This window comes from Falco naumanni, chromosome 3, assembly GCF_017639655.2.
Source record: "Falco naumanni isolate bFalNau1 chromosome 3, bFalNau1.pat, whole genome shotgun sequence".
Classification (NCBI taxonomy): Eukaryota; Metazoa; Chordata; class Aves; order Falconiformes; family Falconidae; genus Falco; species Falco naumanni.
Window position 1 is genome coordinate 31,591,738 of NC_054056.1, and position 20,948 is coordinate 31,612,685.

The 20,948-nt window shown below is 36.3% G+C and overlaps 1 protein-coding gene across 4 annotated transcripts in view; it reads right to left on the bottom strand.

Moving 5' to 3' along the window:
• Positions 1-20,948, bottom strand: part of RELCH (RAB11 binding and LisH domain, coiled-coil and HEAT repeat containing) — a 79,022-nt gene that overhangs the window by 48,784 nt on the left and 9,290 nt on the right. For all 4 annotated transcript variants that reach the window (XM_040585709.1, XM_040585708.1, XM_040585710.1 and 1 more), the window contains exons 2-8: positions 14,553-14,642; positions 6,308-6,379; positions 6,144-6,199; positions 5,915-6,028; positions 3,881-4,084; positions 3,698-3,789; positions 2,394-2,702 (exon numbers count right to left, since the gene is read on the bottom strand). In XM_040585709.1, coding sequence (XP_040441643.1) covers positions 2,394-2,702; positions 3,698-3,789; positions 3,881-4,084; positions 5,915-6,028; positions 6,144-6,199; positions 6,308-6,379; positions 14,553-14,642 — 937 coding nt within the window. The remainder of the gene's footprint in view (positions 1-2,393; positions 2,703-3,697; positions 3,790-3,880; positions 4,085-5,914; positions 6,029-6,143; positions 6,200-6,307; positions 6,380-14,552; positions 14,643-20,948) is intronic.

Sequence of the window (20,948 nt, forward strand, 5' to 3'; positions counted from 1 at the left end):
TGTTCCATATAACACTGGGACAAGAGTCAGTCTACTGAAAAAGCCAGGAGTGACTGCTATATACAGAAAACACCTTGTATTTTGTGCAAACTACCAAACACCTAAAATTAGTTGAATAAATACATGTGGTGCAGTTTAAATAAAACTGCTGCTAGTACTTTCTACTGCAATCTGTTAGACGAGGCATTTTTCCAATGATGGCCATGTCCTCGTTTGCAGACACGCACACACAGCTGCTCTGAGTGCAGTCACACAAAGCAGGCTCACTTGTTTTTCCATCCTCTCTTCCCATCTGGGCAAGATTTATGCCAAGAATCCACTCCCTAAGTGCAATAGTAACAATCCTGCCTTTTAGGATAGAGTCTTAGGTCTTAATACCTTTTAATACATTCTGAACAAATTATAGTAATTGTCTTCTACAAGTAACTACCCCTGGACTGAAATAAATATCCAGCACTTCTCTCACAGATCTCGAATACTTAACAAGTAATACAGTTCTTAATGAAAAAAAATAAAAATGTACTGTGTAATTACAAACCAGATGCATAATCCAGGAAGTAAATTTAGTGATATGGATCGATAAAACACTGTATCAAATATGGTTTCCTTTGACCCTTCACTGACATGTTAAGCCCAAAGAACCAGCTACATATTACACATGCACTACTTATTTCTGCAGCAAACTGCTTTTGAAGGGACTTCTAAGGTAAACTCAATGGAGATTCAAGGCTTTATTCAACTACTTTTCAAATAAATCCACGTGCAGTTACCCAAGAGCTGTGAGCAGCAAATAAATTCTGGTTTTCTAGGGACTACTTTCAGAAATCCTACTGGAGATACTCTTAATTCCTTCCTCAGTCAGTGATCTCATCCTATTTTGATACCCATCCTCACTAACACCAAACCATCAATCTAATATTCATGCACTTAATGCCTCCCAGCACTCGCAATTACTCTAAGCAAAAAGAAACTTGCAACAAACCACAGATGAAGGTAGGTAGACAAGCTTATAGCAATCAATGTATGACAGCTATATGTTTTGATTATTACATAGTCCAGATACTCAGCTTGGATATGAAAGTATTAAAAAGATAAAAATCTGGAAAGCTTAAATGGAGTCACCACAAAAGTTCCAGAAAAAAAAAATCTAAGTTGTATTACTTTCCTGTTTAGCACTAGTACACTCCACATGAAAAGGTGAGATTTGTAGTAAGACTCTACCGTATGGTATTCAGAAATCAGAAATCTTTCCTCCTGTTCAATTCTAAAGTTAAGATATCGCTGAAAAAGTGCCCCTGCCCCTAAGACTCAGTGCATGAAGTCCAGGAAACCCAGAGAAAACAGAATACTTAGGGTTTGCAAGAAAAGTTAATTACTAGCAGAGGTAGCAACTCCTTTTTATTTCTTCTTCTTCTCCTCCCTGCCCCCTCCAGTTTGTACTGATTTTCCATCTGCACAGAGTATCACACAAACTTCTGCTTGGTATTTTCAGATGGAAGACCGTTCTAGAAACATTACCGTATCAACACCAGCACAAGAATGCTAAGGAAACAGAAAAAATATAAAGCTGAATGGCTACCTAGGAATACGAATGGTAAGACCATAAGGTGAGCTACATATGTCCACAATGCTAATTTTAGAAGTTGTACAGACCCTTATTAAGTTTGTGGTCTGTGTTACTCTTAATGGCTACACAGTGGTTTATCTATTACTTAATGAACATGTTACTTCTGCTCTTTCCTATAATCCTTAAAAAGACTGTATAGATTAAAGAACACTCAGACACACAAACTCAGTCTTCATGTAATAACATATCACAAATACCCTATCTTAATTAAAAGAATAATAGTCAGCCAGTGAGACTTGTCCCAAATACAAAACTCAAAAATCAGAATGTCATCGGATACACTTTCTGATTACTAAAAAAAACCCCCCTCATACAGCATTCTTACATACTCTAAGGGAGTTATACATATCAACATAGGAGAAGTAAAAATTTGTGGTTTGCTTGAAAAGCAGTTGGGAGAGATTTTGTTATGAAACTAAAATTTAAAAGAGAGTGCACATATCCTATCTTCCCATTCCCCATTTTGATTTTAGCTTTTTTTGTTGTTGTTGCAAGTAACAGGGCTGGTTTTAGAAACAAGTAGGAGGTGAAAAGAAACCCTTGAATTTAATACTAAAACTATAGGTTTGTCAAATGCACTCCTTCCTAAAAGATTAGGAACAACATGAAAATATCAGCACTGCACCTAAAGATATGTTAAATCTTTTATTTGCATTCAAAACACAAATGATCTATGCATTCTGCAGAATTCCACTGTTAGAAAAATATCTATCCATTTTACAAGAATTCCTAATAAAAGCATTCCAGTTTAAAACTTATCACCAACCTATTAGGTTTATCGAAGTAGACTGCAGCTTTAGTTGACGGAGCACAAGAGGACAGCTTCTGTGTTTCTTTACAGGGCACAGAATTTAACTTATCGTCTTTAGAAGTCCTTGAATCCACCTCAACCGATAAAGAAAGGCTTGTTTCCTCAGTGTTTCCATGCTTATTGTCATTCTCAGAGCTCTTGATATCCAAGTACCGTCCATTGTCCTCTGAGACTGTGAGAGGCACTTGTTTTAAAGAAGGATGGGGAGCTACACCATAAACTGTTGACACAGCAAAGTTTTCATTCTTGAGCAAATCTATTTCACTAAAAGAGGAAAAGCAAAATATGAAATATTTTTGTAGTTTTCATGAAAAGGTTGTTGGAATCACAAGACTGCAATACAGAAACAATGTACTGAAGAGCTCCCTCTTCAATTCCAGTATGTTCAAAAATTCTTTTAATAAAGTAACTTCTATCACACAAGCTATTCAAATGAGCACTGGCTTAATGGAGTCCTTTAGTCAATAATTGGTAGTAGGAAAAAAGTTGCACTCAGTGAGTGAATCAATAAAATAAGTAACGATAGTGTTATCTGCTTCTGGCTGAAATACGAGCACCGAGACACAAATTGTCACGAAAAAGAACTATGTGGGATGCAAAACTTAAAATACTGTAGTGGTGAATTATTACATACTAACCCACCTGGTTTTGAATTGGTAAATAAGCAAGTCAATAAAGCCACTTAAAAATTACGCACTTGCCCATATGTTGTATTGGTGCACTATGAGGAATCTGTACATGTAAGAGGAATGGCACCTTACAGCTTACAGAATGATATACTTTGACCAAACTTTTAAAGTCTCTGTTTTCTACGGTTATTAAAGATACTGTCATTTCTACTAGTCTTGTTCTGCAGAAAGAAAAACTGTGTTGAAGTGAGGCATTCAAACAAACATCTTTCTAACAGTGTTTGAAGCTCTCCACACCATCGTAATGAGGAGTGAAATAAAGTTGACTGAAGAGAAAACCTACACAAAACCCATCATAACTAATTCTGTTTTCAAATAAATAAATGAAGAAGTTACACTGAAAGAACAAAACAGATTACAAAATTAAGTGATGTAGGTAGTAAAAGGGAATTAGTTTGAAATCTCTTCCTTTTTCTAAATCAAATACCACATATTACAGAGGAAACACTGCCCTGCTTTGAAGTATGTTATGTAATGTTATAAGCTGTACGTTTTCACATATATGCTAGAAAAACATTGACAAGTTATTCCAACATTTATCAGCAGTCAAGCAGATTGATAAGTACATACCTCTCAAGTCTTTGGATTTGTTCCATCAAACACCATTTCTCATTGTTTAACACACTAATTTGATCTTCTAATTTTTGCACTATTAAGCATTGCTAAATACAAGATAGAAACAAAACAGTTTAGTACAATAAAGTTAAGTAGTACTGCAAACAGCTGAAACGCTCCTTCTATACAAACTCTTACTTCTATTGACTGTGGCGTTGTTTCAAATACGGGGACGCTCCCAAGTACAGGAGTAGCACTCTCTAGCTCATCATCTTCTACACCAACTGACACATCTACCACATCTCTTGCAGTAACATGATGGTTTCCAAAGTCACGATAGAGTTGTAACAGGTCAGGAGGTTTTGGAATGTTCAATCCTACATCATCCCAAAGTTCAAAGTCCTTCAAAGGAATAGAAGAAACTAAAGCATACAATATACTTCATTTTCATTTCTCTTCCACATTTAACTGCAGGTCACAGAACAGCAAAACAATCATGTCAAGATTGCACTGCAGTAAAGGACATGAAAGCTTAAATCAGATAGCAGGAAACAAAAGTACAAAAAGGATCTGTTTCAAGACCCAACACATTTCCACCCTAAAGGCAGCTCTAGATAATACCCTAAAACTTCCAAAAACACACAGATCACAGATTTCCTTTTCTCTAGTACATAAACACTTTTGACAATCAGATATAAAGCTGATCAAATTCTAGCAGAAGCCAGTGCAGCTGACAGAAGGCTTTCTACTGATAATGGTATTGTTTTGTTTCAGTCTCACTCACAAGTACTGGTGTAATTTTCCAGAAGCAAACAGCTCTGTAGATGACCACTAGACAGGGTGCATGTTCTCAGTGAAATGTAGGCATAACTGTATTAATTATGTAGAGGTGTAAACAAAACTCGGGCCTCCTGTCTCAAACCATCACTGTATCTCCTTCCTTTTCTCATTGACATGTTACCATCCCATATTATTACAAGATTATTTCATGTCTGTATATATAAATAAGCATGTGCACTGTTGTACAGAAATTGCGATTGTCTCTTGAACGACAGTAAATATTTTAATTCCCCCCTGCCCCTCCCCACACTGTTCACAATTTTCACTGTAATTTTCCCAGTCTGGTTACAAACACGTATTTGAAGAAAGGTTCTATTCTGAAAGAATTATATGAATAATCTAGAAAAAAAAAGTGCATTCTATATGTTAATTGTACTATGTTTATACTTCTTAGAATTAAGAACTTTACCAAGGTTTTTTGCTAATTTATCTCATGACATAAAAGATCTTCAGTTAAGAATATATAAAAGGTAAGGCTAAATTATTCCTCTTTTCAGGGCTGTATCCGCACAAGTATTTGTATAAAACCTAGCACTGTTGAAGTCAAATCTTAAGTGGATGATTCAGAAATTTTATTTGACAACCCATTTTCTTTACAGATTATGACACAAATTGTAGGAAAAACATAGGAAGACTAGTTATAGATAGAACTGGTTGATATTCAATATTTAATTCTTCTGGTAATATTCCAGTTTTGTGCCGAATATATTATATTGCCTGTTGATGTTACTGGTTGTTTTATTCACCTAGAAACAGTGAGAATGTAACATTTGAAGAACTTTTTTCCCATGAAATGCAACTTGACAGAGACAGAAAACTGATCATCTTAAGAAAAATGCATCAAAGCACAGATATGTTTGGAAATAGATCTAAGGTAACACCTTATTACCAAGAGCTTCTCTAATACTGTGTTTAATGCCACAGTATGATTAAGTAAACTCATACGCATATATTTGCTCAGGAGATGACAACCAATGAGTATATTGTACATCCTGCACAAATCAACTAACCATGACTTAAGGAAAAGATTACATTCGAAGTTTTACTATATCCAGATCCTGAAGTGTAAATGAAAAGGTGTCCATCAGAATCCAGGAAATTCTCTAAGTACCTATAACTCACAATATTTTTCTTCTTGTTTTGCTTCCTTCAAAGAATTCTGCATTCTGCCTCCCTGCCTCCTTCCTATAAATTTTGGGAAAATAATCCTCAAAGTGCTGTGTTTGCAAACCCTGCTTCATATATGCAAATGCTAACCCATTTGACTCTTAGAATACTCACATGTAAGACGTGAACAACGTACACAGGAAATACCATTTAAGTTCACTTCAGCTTATGACAGAATCACAATTGGGAAAGTAGCAATGTAAAAATCCCCCAAGAAAACTTTACCTGATCATGATTTTCATCTGAAAATGTTATTGATGTAAGCTTGTAACTATTCTTCAATAAAAATTCATTAACTAGGAAGTTTAGAGCTCTTTTCTCAAGAGGTCTGATTGGCTCCTGGAAAAAAAAAAAAGAAAACAATACACTACATCGTTGATTCATCCTCCTTCCAGCTATGGAAGCATATCTTTCTTAAAGTCCATGCAAAGCTCAGTTATCACCAGCCACCTACCTGAATTTCAGGACTTGATTTATAATTTTTTCGTTCCTGCAAAGGAACTTCATTTTCTGGGGAGGAAAAAAAAGTAACTAAATTTTACTCTTTCACACAGGATAAGCTCAGCTACTTCTACATTGTTCAAAGTAGAGACTTAAGAAAAGGTTTATGTACACCACCTGCAGCCTGAGTCAGGTTGGCTCGGAGGGCCTGTATGGTCTCCTTGGCTTTCCGTAGTTCAAACTCCAGGACTGGACAGGGATTTGGATTAAACACACACAGGCATCCAACCAAGGCAAGGGAAACAAAAATAAAATATAAAAAGCAAGGATGGGTGTGAAAAAAAATATACAGTTTGTATTAAACTGAAAGCATGCAATCTTTATGGAACTTATGAACACATGCAGCAGAGTTGGTCTGAAAGCAAACTGGTGAACATTTTCCATAGTTTCATTTGCCTTAAGTTACCTAAAGCAAAATTTCAAGCTGTCTGACAAGGACTCGCTGGAGGGTTTTGGGGTCTCCTTTTCTGTTTTTTGCTTGCTTTTAGCTTTACACGTTACTGGGAAACGCTTGTTATTTCTTCCCCACTCTCACAATCAGTGGATACTGTCAAATATTTTGATTTCTTAGGGCAAAGAGAGTATGTGGGCAACATACGACAGATCTAAATGAAGCAAATACATGCTAGCAGCAGAGGAAGCTGTCTCCATGTAGCAAAACTTAAACCATGAAGTGAATGTATGGTCCCATTGAGACTACAGATTGTTTTTAAAAACTGAAATTTTAGTAGTTTAAATGGCAGAGCTTGAAACATGCTTTATTTTACTGCTAAGGATAATCTCATTTTAACTCTCTATTTTAAAATAGTGGAGTTTTAAGAATACCCTAGAGTTGATTATTATTTTGAATTTAGTTGAATGCATTTAAGAGATGCACAAGACAAAAAAAAAGCAAAATAAGCAGCTCTACTATAGTACTTAGAAGCTTGAAACAGAAGCCTTTGCTCCATTTTTCTTGAAAGTTTCCAGTGATTCTAGACTATACAACACTTCTAATGATTTAAAGTCAGCTTTGGAGATCAAAGAACATGTAATTCTAGCTGCTGTTACCACCTACTCTAGCTGCTCTACCTCCCCATGTCCCTGGTCACTGTTATGTGCTTCTCATGTTCCAATGTTTGCTCCAAAAAGGGCCAGCAGTGCTTTGTTCACTCTCAAATTTCATGTGTTTTGGTGTTGAGGTCATATGTATACTGTGGCTTCAAATTTTAAAACCCTGTACCTTTACAAAACACATAGTAATTTTTCTTTCTATAGCCACTTAACAGTTAGAGCATCTAAGGGCATATAATTATCTGGTAATTCCTTAAATAGGTGCATTTCATTAATTCTCAGATTAATCTAATCACAGTTACATATACAGTCACCAGAAGGAACGATTCTTGTACTTAACCAGAAGAGACAACCACAGAAAAGCTACCATACTGAACTGTTAAACTATTCTAAATAGATTATCTAATGTTTACTTTATTCCCATGCAAAAGTAAAAATGTTGTAGCTGCTTTTAATAAGAAAATGTTAATGTGATTTTTAATCATCACTGGAAACAGTTTAACGTGGCATTTTGAAATATTTACACAGAGGACAATGCATGGCAGAACCACTGCATTGGCTCTTGCTTGTAAGAAATGCTACTGAAGACTGCACATAAAACAGTTTCCTCTTTTGCACATCTGTTACAAAGAATCTTTTGATAATCAGCATGCATGGAAAAACAGATTCACTCAGTTTGCATTTATTCATAAAACTAGGGTACACCACATTGGCTACATGAAAGTAACTTGTTTGATGCACAGAATTTTACTGCAGCAATACAAAAGCGCAACTGAGGAAACAATGAAGAAAATATGTAAAATCTCTCTAGTATTCAGCAATGCTGATCTGCAAATACTTCTGTGCAACAAAGTTAGAAAATGCTCTTGTAGTAAAGTATCTAATAATTTTAGCACTTCCTTGCATTTGAGTTACTAATTCACAGTTACGATTCTAAGTTGTAAGCTACTAATTTTTTAGGTTTTGAAAATTGTAAAGAATTCAAATTAAGTAATTCTTCTGATGCAAATGACTGTATGTTAACATTTTATTCTTGTAAAATACTTTCAGAGACCAGAACAGTTGCAGATCAGGAGTGCCCTGCACTAGAATGATATAAATAATGAAAAAAGGTTAGAAAAACAACACAAACTAGAAAAACTCAGGAATCCCATTAAGGAAAATAGGAATAAGACATGTCTGAAGGCATAGAAAGCCGAAAAACTCATATCAGACAAACCCATGTCAGACGGCAAGAATTACTTTTTAGTGAACTGTCATGATGCTGAAAATTCTTAGAAGCCATTAGGACTTTATCCATTCAACCTTAAAAGTAGATTACTCTGCTGCATGTTTCTCTGTATACAGTGGAAGATTCTGGACACAGTATATCTGAGAAGTTGTCACCTTGCAGCATGTCACAACAGCCACATAATTCTACTACAACACAGCATTGTTACAGTTACACCTCATCTCCTAGCCTTACTAATGCCACCATTGTAATTGCCACCACAGAAACCTTGATGTATCTGAGTCAGTCACAAATTTAGCTTTTATTTGAAGAAGTTTGTTTGCAGGTTTATTTTATAAAAGCATAAATACTTGTAAATAGCTACAACATGATTTCACTCAAATGTTAAGTTACAATTAAAAGCTCTTTACTTTAGAGGCTATAATAAAATGCAATCTTCTGCTAGAATACGTAATGATTTTTAACTCAACACGTGTCCTAATGAAATCAAGACCAGAAATCCCCATCTGTTGATGATACACAACATTCTCTGAAATAAAAAAGCGATCCTTTCTTTATAACCATTATCAAGTACTGACTTTTAAAATAAGTGACGTGATCTCTCTCTCTCCCAGTCTCCTCCTGTTGTAAAGCTTTTGTAACTTAGAGAAGTTAAGCCTTCAAAAGCATTGATAAAGCCAGCTGAAGTTTAACTGCATGCTTGACTGAACTGATAACATGTATAACTCATAGAACTTGGTGAAAGGAGCTGACACTCCTTAAGAATGATCCACAGAAAAGTTTTGCTGCAGACAGCCTAGGAAAGGGAAGAACACAATTGATTCTTCTTTACATCAGCAGAGCAAAGAACAGAAACTTAGAACTCTGAGGTTCAGTAATCTTCCTGCAAGGAAAAGGCATTTCTGAACAATCTGTTTTGCCTCAGGGGAGAAAACTTTCAAATTTAAGTAAACTCTCTTGCTTTTTCTTTTTATAAAGAGCTCAAATCACTACAGCTACCATTCTGAAAAAAAAATAAAATTCCTTAGACTTACTTAAAAGAGCTGCACATTTCAAGCAAGTAACTAAGCGTCAGACCAAGATTTTCAGATTATCAATTCTTAAATGTTTCGGTTTTCATGCAGCTAATCTAATACACCTTAAATGATAAGTGCATATGAGGAGTGGGTAGCTTGTTTGCTCAGCTTTGAAATTTAAAAATGAAGGTTTTTCAGGGAACTTATTCTATTCACTCACATTTATCAATGACTTCATAAATTACTGAACCATAGATTAAGAAGTTAGCTATAAAGATTACAAATTGCAATTTGAGATCTCTGCTTGTTCAATATCCACGTGAACAGCAGTCTTGTCGGGTCAAAGCCAAAAAGCTGAAGAAATAAACAGTAATTCTAAAAATTTTCAGTCCTTGCTTTTGTATAAGAAGTATTTTTTTCAATTATACTAGAATTTTACATTCTACATCTGAACTATCTTGTCAGACTTTTGTGTACTTCAGACAACAGCAGAAAGGTAGTTCTATGTTGTGAAGCCACTATATGACATTTTGACATTTTCTATTAAAAGCAATTCTCCTTTGAAGTATCAAGGGCCGCTGTGCTTACCTACCTTTCCTCATATTCAGATATAACTGACAATTTTTATTTGTTTCTTAACTGTCATCTCAATTTCTTCCTCCTTGTAAAGTACTAAATGTCCTAAATTATGCCCTCTAAAACACGTATGACATCTCATTACGTTTGATGGATTTGTTGCATACATTTTTGAGTCAATGGGAAGAAATTTAAATTCTCTGACTACAGTTGCAACAAAGCTACTGTCACAACATACTTCAAGACCTGAGGTTTCCCCATTCCCACTTCCCTGACTCAAGCCCTAAGAAGAAGTGACCATAGTTAGTCAGCGTGAAACACTTCAGGACGTAACGCAAATAGACCCGAACCAGAAAGTTCTACTACAGCACGAGAGATGACTATCAAGCTACAAAAATTATGATCAGCAAGAGAGTTCATGAGCAAACTAACAGAAAACTTGTTATCATTCTAACAGTTGGAAGCCAACACTTGACTCATTAAAGCCTTTAAGTTAATGAGACAGGACCAGCTACAAAGAAGACCTGAACTACAGCACACTCATCTTCAGGTTCAACCCTTGAAGACTACTGACCTGGAAGGAAATTATGGAGGCTAACAACTGCTTAATAGGGGTTAAGACAGGAGATGAGAAGACAAAACCAGATCCACTTCCAGGATGAAGAAATGTTAGCAAGCGGTTGTTGTATTACAAATTCCTGTTGTGTTTTGGTATTTTGTTTGTTGTTTTTTAAGATTCTCCTCTGATTTTGACTGCACAAAAGTAATGGTACTTATTAAAACACATAAACAAAAAGGCTCTATAAAAAGCAGAAAACTGTCAACCTAAGCCTAGATAGATGAAATCCTCAAAAATAATAAAAAGTTTTTTGAACTTGTCTCTTCCCTTAAAATCCTGACAGGGACAGTATTTTATTCTGCTAATCAGAGATACATAGTCTAGCCAGAAATCAATGCTAATGCAGGTAGACCTAAGAACACAAATTATTTAAATGGTTATGAGAACTTTATGATCATTGAAAACTCAACATTGCGTTTTTAAAATTACCAGGTTCTCAGAACAGGAGATGTCAAAGGCAGGTTCGCAATACTAAGTATTTTGAATTATGGAAAGTAGGGGGTTTAGATCACAAACATACTTGCGCACGCAGTCAATTTAAGATGTGGCAGAAGATTCAGTTCCTTAGATTGAATGTCAGATGACCTATTTACCAACCAAATGTTGTGGGTAGTTCACTTTAAGTTAGGCATATTCCTATTCCACAGGAATAGAACAGGTTTTTCGCTCTTCTTTTTATGAAAATGAGTATTTAGAGGTTTACTAAGCCTAATAAATCCTTCAGTACTGAATTTCTCTTAGCGCCAACTGTTTTGTTTCAGCATGTAATACATGAATTCAGACGCAAGACTTATTAGTCTTATAGAACAAGTTGTTTCCATCTAGCAAATTGCAAGCTTTAAGGATGCATTTATTTTTTGAAACTTTACAGATTATATATGTATTATACAACTAGTTACACAGCGCTCTATATTTACGTTAAGATCAGGAGATACAGGAGAAAACATGTTTTCTGAATTGCAGTTAGTTTTGTCATGCTCATTGACAACCTGACTGGCTTTTATGACTTGCACCTTTTCAATCAAGCTGATAATATTATAGAAGAGACTGATTTAGCTTCCTTAGACAAGATTTCACAAGTGACAAGTTCACACCAACTCTTCAAAACACGTTTGCTTCCAGGCCAAATTTTGATTGTAACACCAGATGGACTGAACTGGGCTAAGAGATCTGAAATACTGAAATTCATTTCAAATGAGTCTTTCTAGTTATTTCCAGGGATTTCTGGATTGGTAAAATAAAAAAAAAATATAGCAGCGAAGTCTAACACCATCCATAACAACAAAATATGATGGCTTTGGATGGTATACATGCAGTTTTTGATTTGGTACTTTCTAACATTGCCATGGCATAAAAGTATTTGTAACTGTATGTGTTATAACTTCAGTTTTAAAGACCTTCTGACTTGGGACCAGCTTCTTTTAGTGACTGATGTGCATCTATTTCCTATCCTTCATTTGACTAGGGAATTGATAGGGAAATCATAGATTCTGTCCAAACAGTAAAAAACAAAGATAAGAGCATGAGAAAGGCATTTACAAAAAGAAACTATTCAAACTGCACTCTGAGAACTATCAAAAGAAAAATACAACTATCAGATCATGGCCTCAAGCTTTCACAAAGATTACAAATTTATCTCCGAAGCATCAAAGCTCTTTGCTGAAAGACTGAGAAGAAATAAGCAGGATGGACTACAGTTACGTTTCAAAGAGCATTTGCAGCTAAGAACTACTTCAAAAGCAGAAATTATAAGCCAAAGTTTGTTCAAAGGAGGAACTGGATATGAAAAGGTTTTAAAAACTCTACTGACTTTTTTTAATGTGCAAATTAAATACTTAGCAGTTTTATGAAGTTTATTGCTCAGGTAGATGGTTTTAAACAGAATTGAGGCAAAAGATTTTAAGCAACTATAACTGAACCAGAATTTTAAGAGTAGAAATAAGATATTCTGGAAAACTTCAAGTATTTACAAACATCCAGAAATATTATCTGGTCTTGCTTTGTTCAGGTTCTTACATCACTTTAACAACTTCTCGAAAAAACTCTAAAGGAACACAGAAATTTAATGTAAATATCATGCCATATGATTTGTTTGTCTATTACATATGACAGTGGTCAATTAATATACTTTAATCTTCAAAAACCTGTATTTATTTTTGGATTTACTTAATTGAATGTAGTATTTAATTTTAGAATATATTCATTTCTTACTGCAAGTAATCAATATTTTGTCATTAATGTTCCATCAGAAGATTAATGGTTCTACTGGATGTCAATTCTGACTGGTCTTTATTTTCTATAAGCATCTTTAATCCAACTCAGTTACTTAAGACAGCTCCAAGCAAAGATCAGACTAGCTCTCTCAGTAATACTATTGCCAAGAAAGATTGACTAAAACCAGGAAAAGTCTACTGAGATGATGAAAAAATTATTCAGAATTTGCTTGTTTCCTCCAGGACACAATTCAGAAGTACTTGGGGTTCCTTAAACACATGTTTCTTAGAAGACTAGCTGTGTATTTACAACTATTGCCTCCTTGAAACCGACTACGTATATTGAAAAAGACAGCAATTACATAGTAACAAGAATTCAGAAGTTTCCACATAAATTGAAGAACAGTAAGTACCTATAGTTCCATACCAGAGTACCAAAATACCTGAATCTGCTTCATGTTCATGAATTTAATCCAGTCCTTGTAACCTCAGAAACACTGACTGGGTAAGAAAAACAGACTTTTCCCAACACTTTTGTTTCTCCTCTCTGGGTCAATACTGATTGCCATTTCAGACTGATCGAGAGAGGAAATTTTAGAATCAAGATCCTTTTCAGAACTGTGTTTCACCAGCCTTTTCTTTGCATAAGAACATGACAGTGTTTCTGCTAGGATGAACCGTGGTGGTTCAGAGCAGAGACAACAGCATGGAACAGAGACATAGCAGCTTGCATCACTTCAGGTTTCATAAAGCTGAACTATGTGAACAAAGGTCACAGCATGGACAACCTTCATGTGCTCATGATATTAAACATCATTAACTGACAAGAACTGAACAGAGTTTTATGTGGCAGTTTCTAGAGAGCTTTTATGGGTTTCTCTACAGCAGCTGTGAATAACAATCTCTGAATTTAGAAAAAAACCTGGATTAGAGAAACACGGCTCACATACAAAAGAGATTATAACAAGAATCTCAAATATAAGAGAAAAGCAGTCACTGCCTTTAGTGAGGTAATCATAAATCCTGAAATTATAAATGCCACAGGTTCCTAAGTTCAGAACAATGGCAAGAGTCAAAAAACACTGTCACATCTTTGAAAGAATCTTCTATAATCAAGAAGTCAAATGGGAGAGAGAAAAAGCTCTCTGCTCTACAACTAAGATGTGTAGCAAAGACTCTTTATGGAACTAAGAAAATCTCAAATTTACTCTGGGTTTGGTAATGCTCATTTGATGTACACATAAGCTATAATTAAGAGGTGACTTGCTAAAGATCTTTAAATCAGAAAGCTATCACCCATGTAGAAGTCACAGACCGCTACACAGAATATTTTAGCATATGTTTCAACTTAACAGTAGTAGTCAGTAAGCAATACCAAGATACCGTTCTATTGTCAAAAACTGGGCACAATCTTCAAGTATGCTGCTTGCTTCTACCTTGGTGGCATCTGGAATCATGCAGAAGTACACCTGCCTGAATATTTACATCAGTAATAGCAAAGTGTCTGAACCACAATTATATTGTTAAGTGACTAGTTAAACAACCACAGTGAAATCTTAGCTTCAGCAATGTTCATTTAAATATACTTATGCTAGAAACAAGTGAAACTGTGAAGTTAGCAATCTATGATTCCTAAATCATACAAAACACTTACCTGCTACTCTTTCATCTGTTTCCCTATTGCCATCATCAGAGTATCTTGCAAAATCTAAGGAATCAAGAGTACTGATGCTTCCGGTACGATCTTAAGGGGGACAAAAAAAAAGAAAAAAAAAAAAAAATCAGAAAAAATCCTGAGGAGTTGACTGGCTTTGATAAAGTCAAAACATGTAATTTCAGAAACTATTAATCAAAGTCTAAGTAAGTGTTCTGCAAGACTGAAATTCTACTGCATTTTGTAAGAGTCTGCCCCTTTTAAGTAAAGAGTATGTCAAGAGTACTGAAAAAAACACAGCATTCAGCAAGTTCAGTGAATAGACACTAAAAAATTCACCCTTGCTCCTCACAAAAGGCAGCATTTCTACCCTGTCCACAGCAGATGAGGAGCAGTGGCAGTGGAGCACTTTGCTTTTCAACAAGAGCCGAAGACCTTTGCTTGGACATGGTGGTGGATGTTGGTGAGCACGCACAAGAAACCAGACAGATACAAACTGTTCTGCAAAAAAAAGAGCAGGCAGTTCTGTTCCCATTTTATAGCAACCTGTAAAGTACCTCAAATATGCAAACTCCTTTTCCCTTTTTTAGTATTTTAATTGATGTTAACATGACCAAATACTTCTACATATTTCCCGATCTAGCTATCAACATCAGTACATACCCATTTAATACATTGTTTACTAAGGAATGCATTACTTCACAAAACTAAAGCAAATTAAGTACAGCTTATGCTATTGCAGGTATCATTTTCACACTCCAGAATTAAGTTGTTAACAAAAAAAAAAAAAAAATTCAATAAATTCAGTAACCAGCGTAAGTTTTTGATCTTGATACTTTTCATTTCAGGAAGGGGAAAAAAATTTAAAAATGCAATTATTATAAATTCAGGTCTGTTGAAGCACACATTCACCTTTTGTTAGAAAAATGTGCAAAAAAGTTACCCAATGACAGAGCCCAAAGTACATAGAACACCTTCCTAACACATGCTGAAATTATATTAAGTAACTTAGTATCTATCCCCTCCTTTTGAAATTAATTTCTATGCAGGACTTCAGAAATAATTTTAATTAGAGCTGTTGTCATATTAACAAATTCCATAGGGCTGTCAAAAAGCCTTGTAACTGTTGGTGGAAATAGAAGCAATTTCATCACTTGTCAATCAAATTCTGTTCTGACTAACATCACAGAAAGTATTTAAATCCCCTCCCAATTCTGCATTATGTGGGGGAAAAAAATTAATCTATTAACGAGTTCCTTTTTTGTACATTTCATCCAAAGTTCTCCCTTAAGGTATTGTGACATCCTCTCTACATACAGGCCACATAAGAACACCTGGACTGAGACTGATTAAAGCATCTACACTCACCTGAAAAGCCACACAGTACTAAATTCTAGCTAGCTGACTCTAGCTCAGTTACACAGTACCAAAATTAAAGTGCCTGGAATCCCTAACTTGCCTGTTTTATGGACATCAAGTATATGATAGTATACAGTTTATATTTAATCACATTCTTTTTCCCCCGTAACTATGTTTGGTCATCCAGGCAATGAAACAGACTGTTGCTCCTCAATGAGTCTCTACTCGGTACTTAGTTTTAAAACTCACTGTTCATTTGCAGGTTCTGGTCTTACCTACTGCATTTTTTCCAGACATTAATCTGATTTAATAAGTCTCTCTAGGCTATTCTATAGCACTTAGCAGCTTAGTACAAACTCTTATTTTTACAGCATCTTTGCAAAATGGACTGTTGTGAAAATAAACCAGATTTTATACATGGGAAACCACATTTAGAGTGGTTAAGTTCAAAACTAAACATGAATTTTACATGCACAGTGTGAAAGCCTTCAGAGCTGAATTTTCAAAACACCTGACATTGTGTTCAGTAAGTTTTGCTCAAATTTATTTCACTGGGAGCTGTAACATAATTTTTTGAAATCAAATTCAAGACTAAAGTTAAAGAAACAGACAACATTCAAACAGAGATCTCAATGAAAAGCTGAGGTTTAATAAAAGTGACCCAGTCTCGTATATGGCATTACTATGGCAAAAGCAGAAAACAACTGTTTCTTCCTGCAGTCTTGCCATGTTTGCAGATCATTTTTATATCTTTTATGAAGCAGGTAACATCAGAGAAACAAAGCCCAAATTTTTCAGGTGAAGTCAACCACATCATAATTGTTGAAGCATCAAATCCGTAAACACCAAAACTTTTTTCATGTGATTAGTGGCATATTTTAGAGGCAAATGCTCTCCCCCCACAACTGATAAAACAAACCCAGCCATTAACAGCAAGCTTATTTGCCAAAGCAATCAGAAACTTCTTGAAAAAAAACCAGTTGTCTCAAAAAAAGCTTGGGGTAATCAAAGTCTGTATCAGGATGTACACAACAGAAGCCATGTAAAATCGTACCAGCAGCTATAAATCCAACACTTCACAGTCCCTAACCAGTGAACATCAATCAGTTTTACAACCTTAACGGTCCTTACAGAAACTCAGTAAAACCAAGGGGGTTTATGATATTAATGCCCAGAAACTGCCTCAAGCACAACATCTACATGCACAGCAGCAGTTCATAGGGTTGAAACTTGTACATTCATCATTCAGATTTCTCCTTATCATTACATTGTTCATGATAACAGCAAACATCTGACAACACTCTACATACAGGTTTGCATTATAAAGAGACACAAATATCTGGATTGAGATTGATTAAACCAAACAAAAATGTGCTGAGGAACACCAGCCTCATGGTCTGTTTCTTGCTGCCAGTATTTCCCTCTCTCAATAATGCTGATCCTCCTTCCCATTACCAAGGTACCTGCCCCAGTTATCACCATCCCCCAAGCATGCTGTCATTACTAAACCAAGTCATTTTGGGTGCTAGAAGTCATTACGTCCACAGTGTTCAATCTGAAGATAAGGTTAAAAATGAGAACTGTCTTTATGTAGCGCATAGGTGGAACCTGAACCTACGCAGAGAACTGCGTACAGCTCTCTAAATGAACGCAATGGAACTGTAACAGAGACAACTGTATATGCATGCAGGCTGAACAGCATCTTCTCAGTTGAGTGTCCCACTAGATGATAAATACTGCAAAACTCAAGCTGGGAAATCATACCTTCCATAACACAACTCAACTAAATGGTTAGCCGGAATAATGTAACAAGACTTCTACTACTACTTTGCTATAGGCTACTGCCTTTAAAATATGTGGTACAGCTGCAGAAGTGGCTCCTGCTGCCAAGGTAAGAGCCACCCATGCTGAAGCACTTCAGCTGAGATGTCTCCTGGCCAGACAGGGTCAACAGGCATCAATGAATCATCAGTGCTAAGGTTATACTCTGCCAAGTCCCAGCTATGGGGAAGGCAGACAGCCCAGTCACAGACACTGTTGCACTGCCACAGCTCCCATTGAAGCAGGAATTTTAAGCAGCAGGGAAGGAAGCTACGTGGGAACTGCTCCCTCTGCCTTCAGTGCTGGTGCAGCTATTTGTTTCTGCTGCCCACATGGAAAGATGAGCTTCCACCTCAGCCAGGCGCGGTGAGGTCCAAATGGCAGCTCCCCCCCCCTTGCACTCATACTGCAAAGCTTGTAGTGCCACACGGCCCGTGCCTGGGCTACACCAGAGTCTCTGCCCCAAGGCACAGCTGCTGTGGAGCCAAGGCTGAGAGGAGAATGGATAAAGGGACCTGCTGCTTCTATCAACTGCCACAGCAGCTCTAGTGACCTGAATCTTGCCCTGCTGGGACTAGGCGAGATGAATTCTGGAGCCATTATTGCACAACATATTGACGTTTCTCAAGGAACAGTTAAGCGCTGCACAGGAACTGAGACAGTGAGCTTAAACAGCAAAGAGGGATTTCCGGCAGCGCCTACTAAGGTATCAGCCATGGGATAACAAAGTGAGAAGAGAAAGCTAAATGAGACAGTTGACTGAAAATATCACCCAGGAAGGTGAGGGTTGGCAAACCTGCCAGATTTATCAACAGTAGAGTCATGGCACACCTATGCTGCCTGGCAGGGCTGTGCTGAAGGCTGCCCAAAGCTGAACAGTGGCAGCCCCCCCCATCACTTCACCTACCTAAAATGCCACTGTGGGGGTAACTGTATCTGTTGCCTTACTCCTTACCACTGTCTTCATAGGCAGTCGTCAGCAGAGGTTTATCTCCTAAGATTAATGCCACAATCCAGACAATTATGGAATAACATAGCCTCCAACATTATGCTTCCATAATGGATGTACCTGCTCAGCAAAAGATCAGAGGGTGAAAATGGTACCTCCCTGGTGGCAACGCAACAGCCTCATTCACCAGGAGAACGAGCAGGGCCGTTTGAAGGACAGTAATTGGCAACAGAAGGGCTGTGCTCAGCCATGTAGCTCACCTGAGGAATGTGAAACCATCATCTTTCTGAAGCACAAATGGTTGTACTCCAGTACAATGAGTGGAAGTATTTCAACTAAAGTCTTCAGAAAAGAGAACTACTTTCTGAACTGAAAGGGGAAAAGAAAACTGCTATTTTTTTACAGAAAACAATGTATATTTCTTCACTTTTATTTTTATTAATAAAAATCATAAACCTTAGGTTTGAGTTATTTGGCAAGGAATAACAAAGCAGAATCTTGCATGGGGAAACCGCCGAAAAGGAAGTATACTTTGGCTGAATTCTGTTCCTTTTCTAGAAAAAAACCTCGATGTGACACACCGGTGGGAAGGCATTTTGATGTCATGACATGCACATTCTTATCAACAGTCTTCTGTGCATGGATTTTATACCTTCTCTAGCATTTCTGAATTAAAACATTTTTCTTTTTAATCAGCAATTCCTTTCTGTAAAAGCTTTCATAGTGAATAGTGAAAAAATAATTGCTGTCCATTTCATGTTTCAGAAATTGTAAAACACCACAAGAACAATTTTGACAATCAGGTGTAAACAACTCCAGAAAGGCATCACTGCAATATGGAAGAAGAGGGTGCCATAGGTGCACAGAAAACAAGTGAAATAGGCTTAGGCTTTTCGTAGTTCATACTAGTGAAATGCCAGGAGACAGACTGGAATAGCAAAGGAGAGACTACGTGTAGTTCTTGTCTCTTACCTCTACCACTGGAAGAGCATTAAAAAAATCAGAAAGTTAAGATTCGTATTATATACAAAAAGCTAAGAAGCTTTTTAATCAATTTTTTGGAAAATGCAATGTTTTTAATTTCATTTGTGAAGTCAGAAATCAAGTTCATCACCATGTTTTGCTTATTAACTTATAAAATCTTTTAAAATATTGCTTCACTCCAGAAGAAAGGTTTAATTCTTTTATTATTCCTAGAACTGTCACCTGTATAACATGCAGATTTCTGCTGACAGCTTCTGTTCCCTAGGCATATTCAGCTTTCACTGAAAGTTGAGTATAACTATATAAGGAGGAAAATGTAAAATAATCTAAAAAACCCCTGATAAATCCCTTCTACTGACATACGGTTAAGTTTCATTCATTCTGATGGTAAAAGCAGTTTATTTTTATCAGCTTACCTAAAGGAACACCAAGAGGGATCACATTCACCATAGTTTTACAGTACATGAATTAAGCAGAAATAAGTTTCAGTCTTATACAAAAAAAAAAATGATTAAATGATCTTCACATAAGCATAACATCTAAACTGATTTTAAAAACTATTAGTTGGTAAAGCAGCCAGTAAGTTGTCGTATTTTCACCAAGATCACAGGAAATCATCATCATGTACTAACAATTAACCAAATGGTGCATACAAAGCCCAAGCAGTCTATCTTTTTCCTTGACATTCAAGGAGAAGTAATGATACTACCCTTCTACAAAACAAATTCATTTTGCATCTCTAACTTAGTGTTTACTTGTACCGAAAAATACCTGTAACCCTGAAACAAGACTGTTGCTGTATTTTAAGCTGAGGAGCGAAATAGCTGGCTAACCACATTTTAAACTCATCAAATAATTGGCTACTGGAAATCTGGTTTTGATTAATATCCATATAGAGTAAGAAGCAGTGCAAAGTGAATCCCTCCCAAACAAGATCAGAGCAGCTTTCCACCAGATATTCCATATACTAGGACAAAATCTTTCCCAGTTTAAGCCAGGCTTTACATGAATTGTATGGTTACATGCAGGAAGAAACAGCTGTAGGCAGACCTTGTTTAGCAACTGCAAGTGCCTCTTTTGCTCTCCCCCAGATATTCTTACCCAATGAGACCTGCTGAATTTTCAAAGTTGGCAGGTTCTGAAAAGCAGTCCTCAGAGCATCATCAAATGAAAAGGAAACTAAGTTAAGAGTAACATTAACTCTTAAGCTGTCAGAACAATCCACTTACCAATTACCTAGGACGGGCATTCAAGACTACCAGATAATACCAGTCCATGGCGGG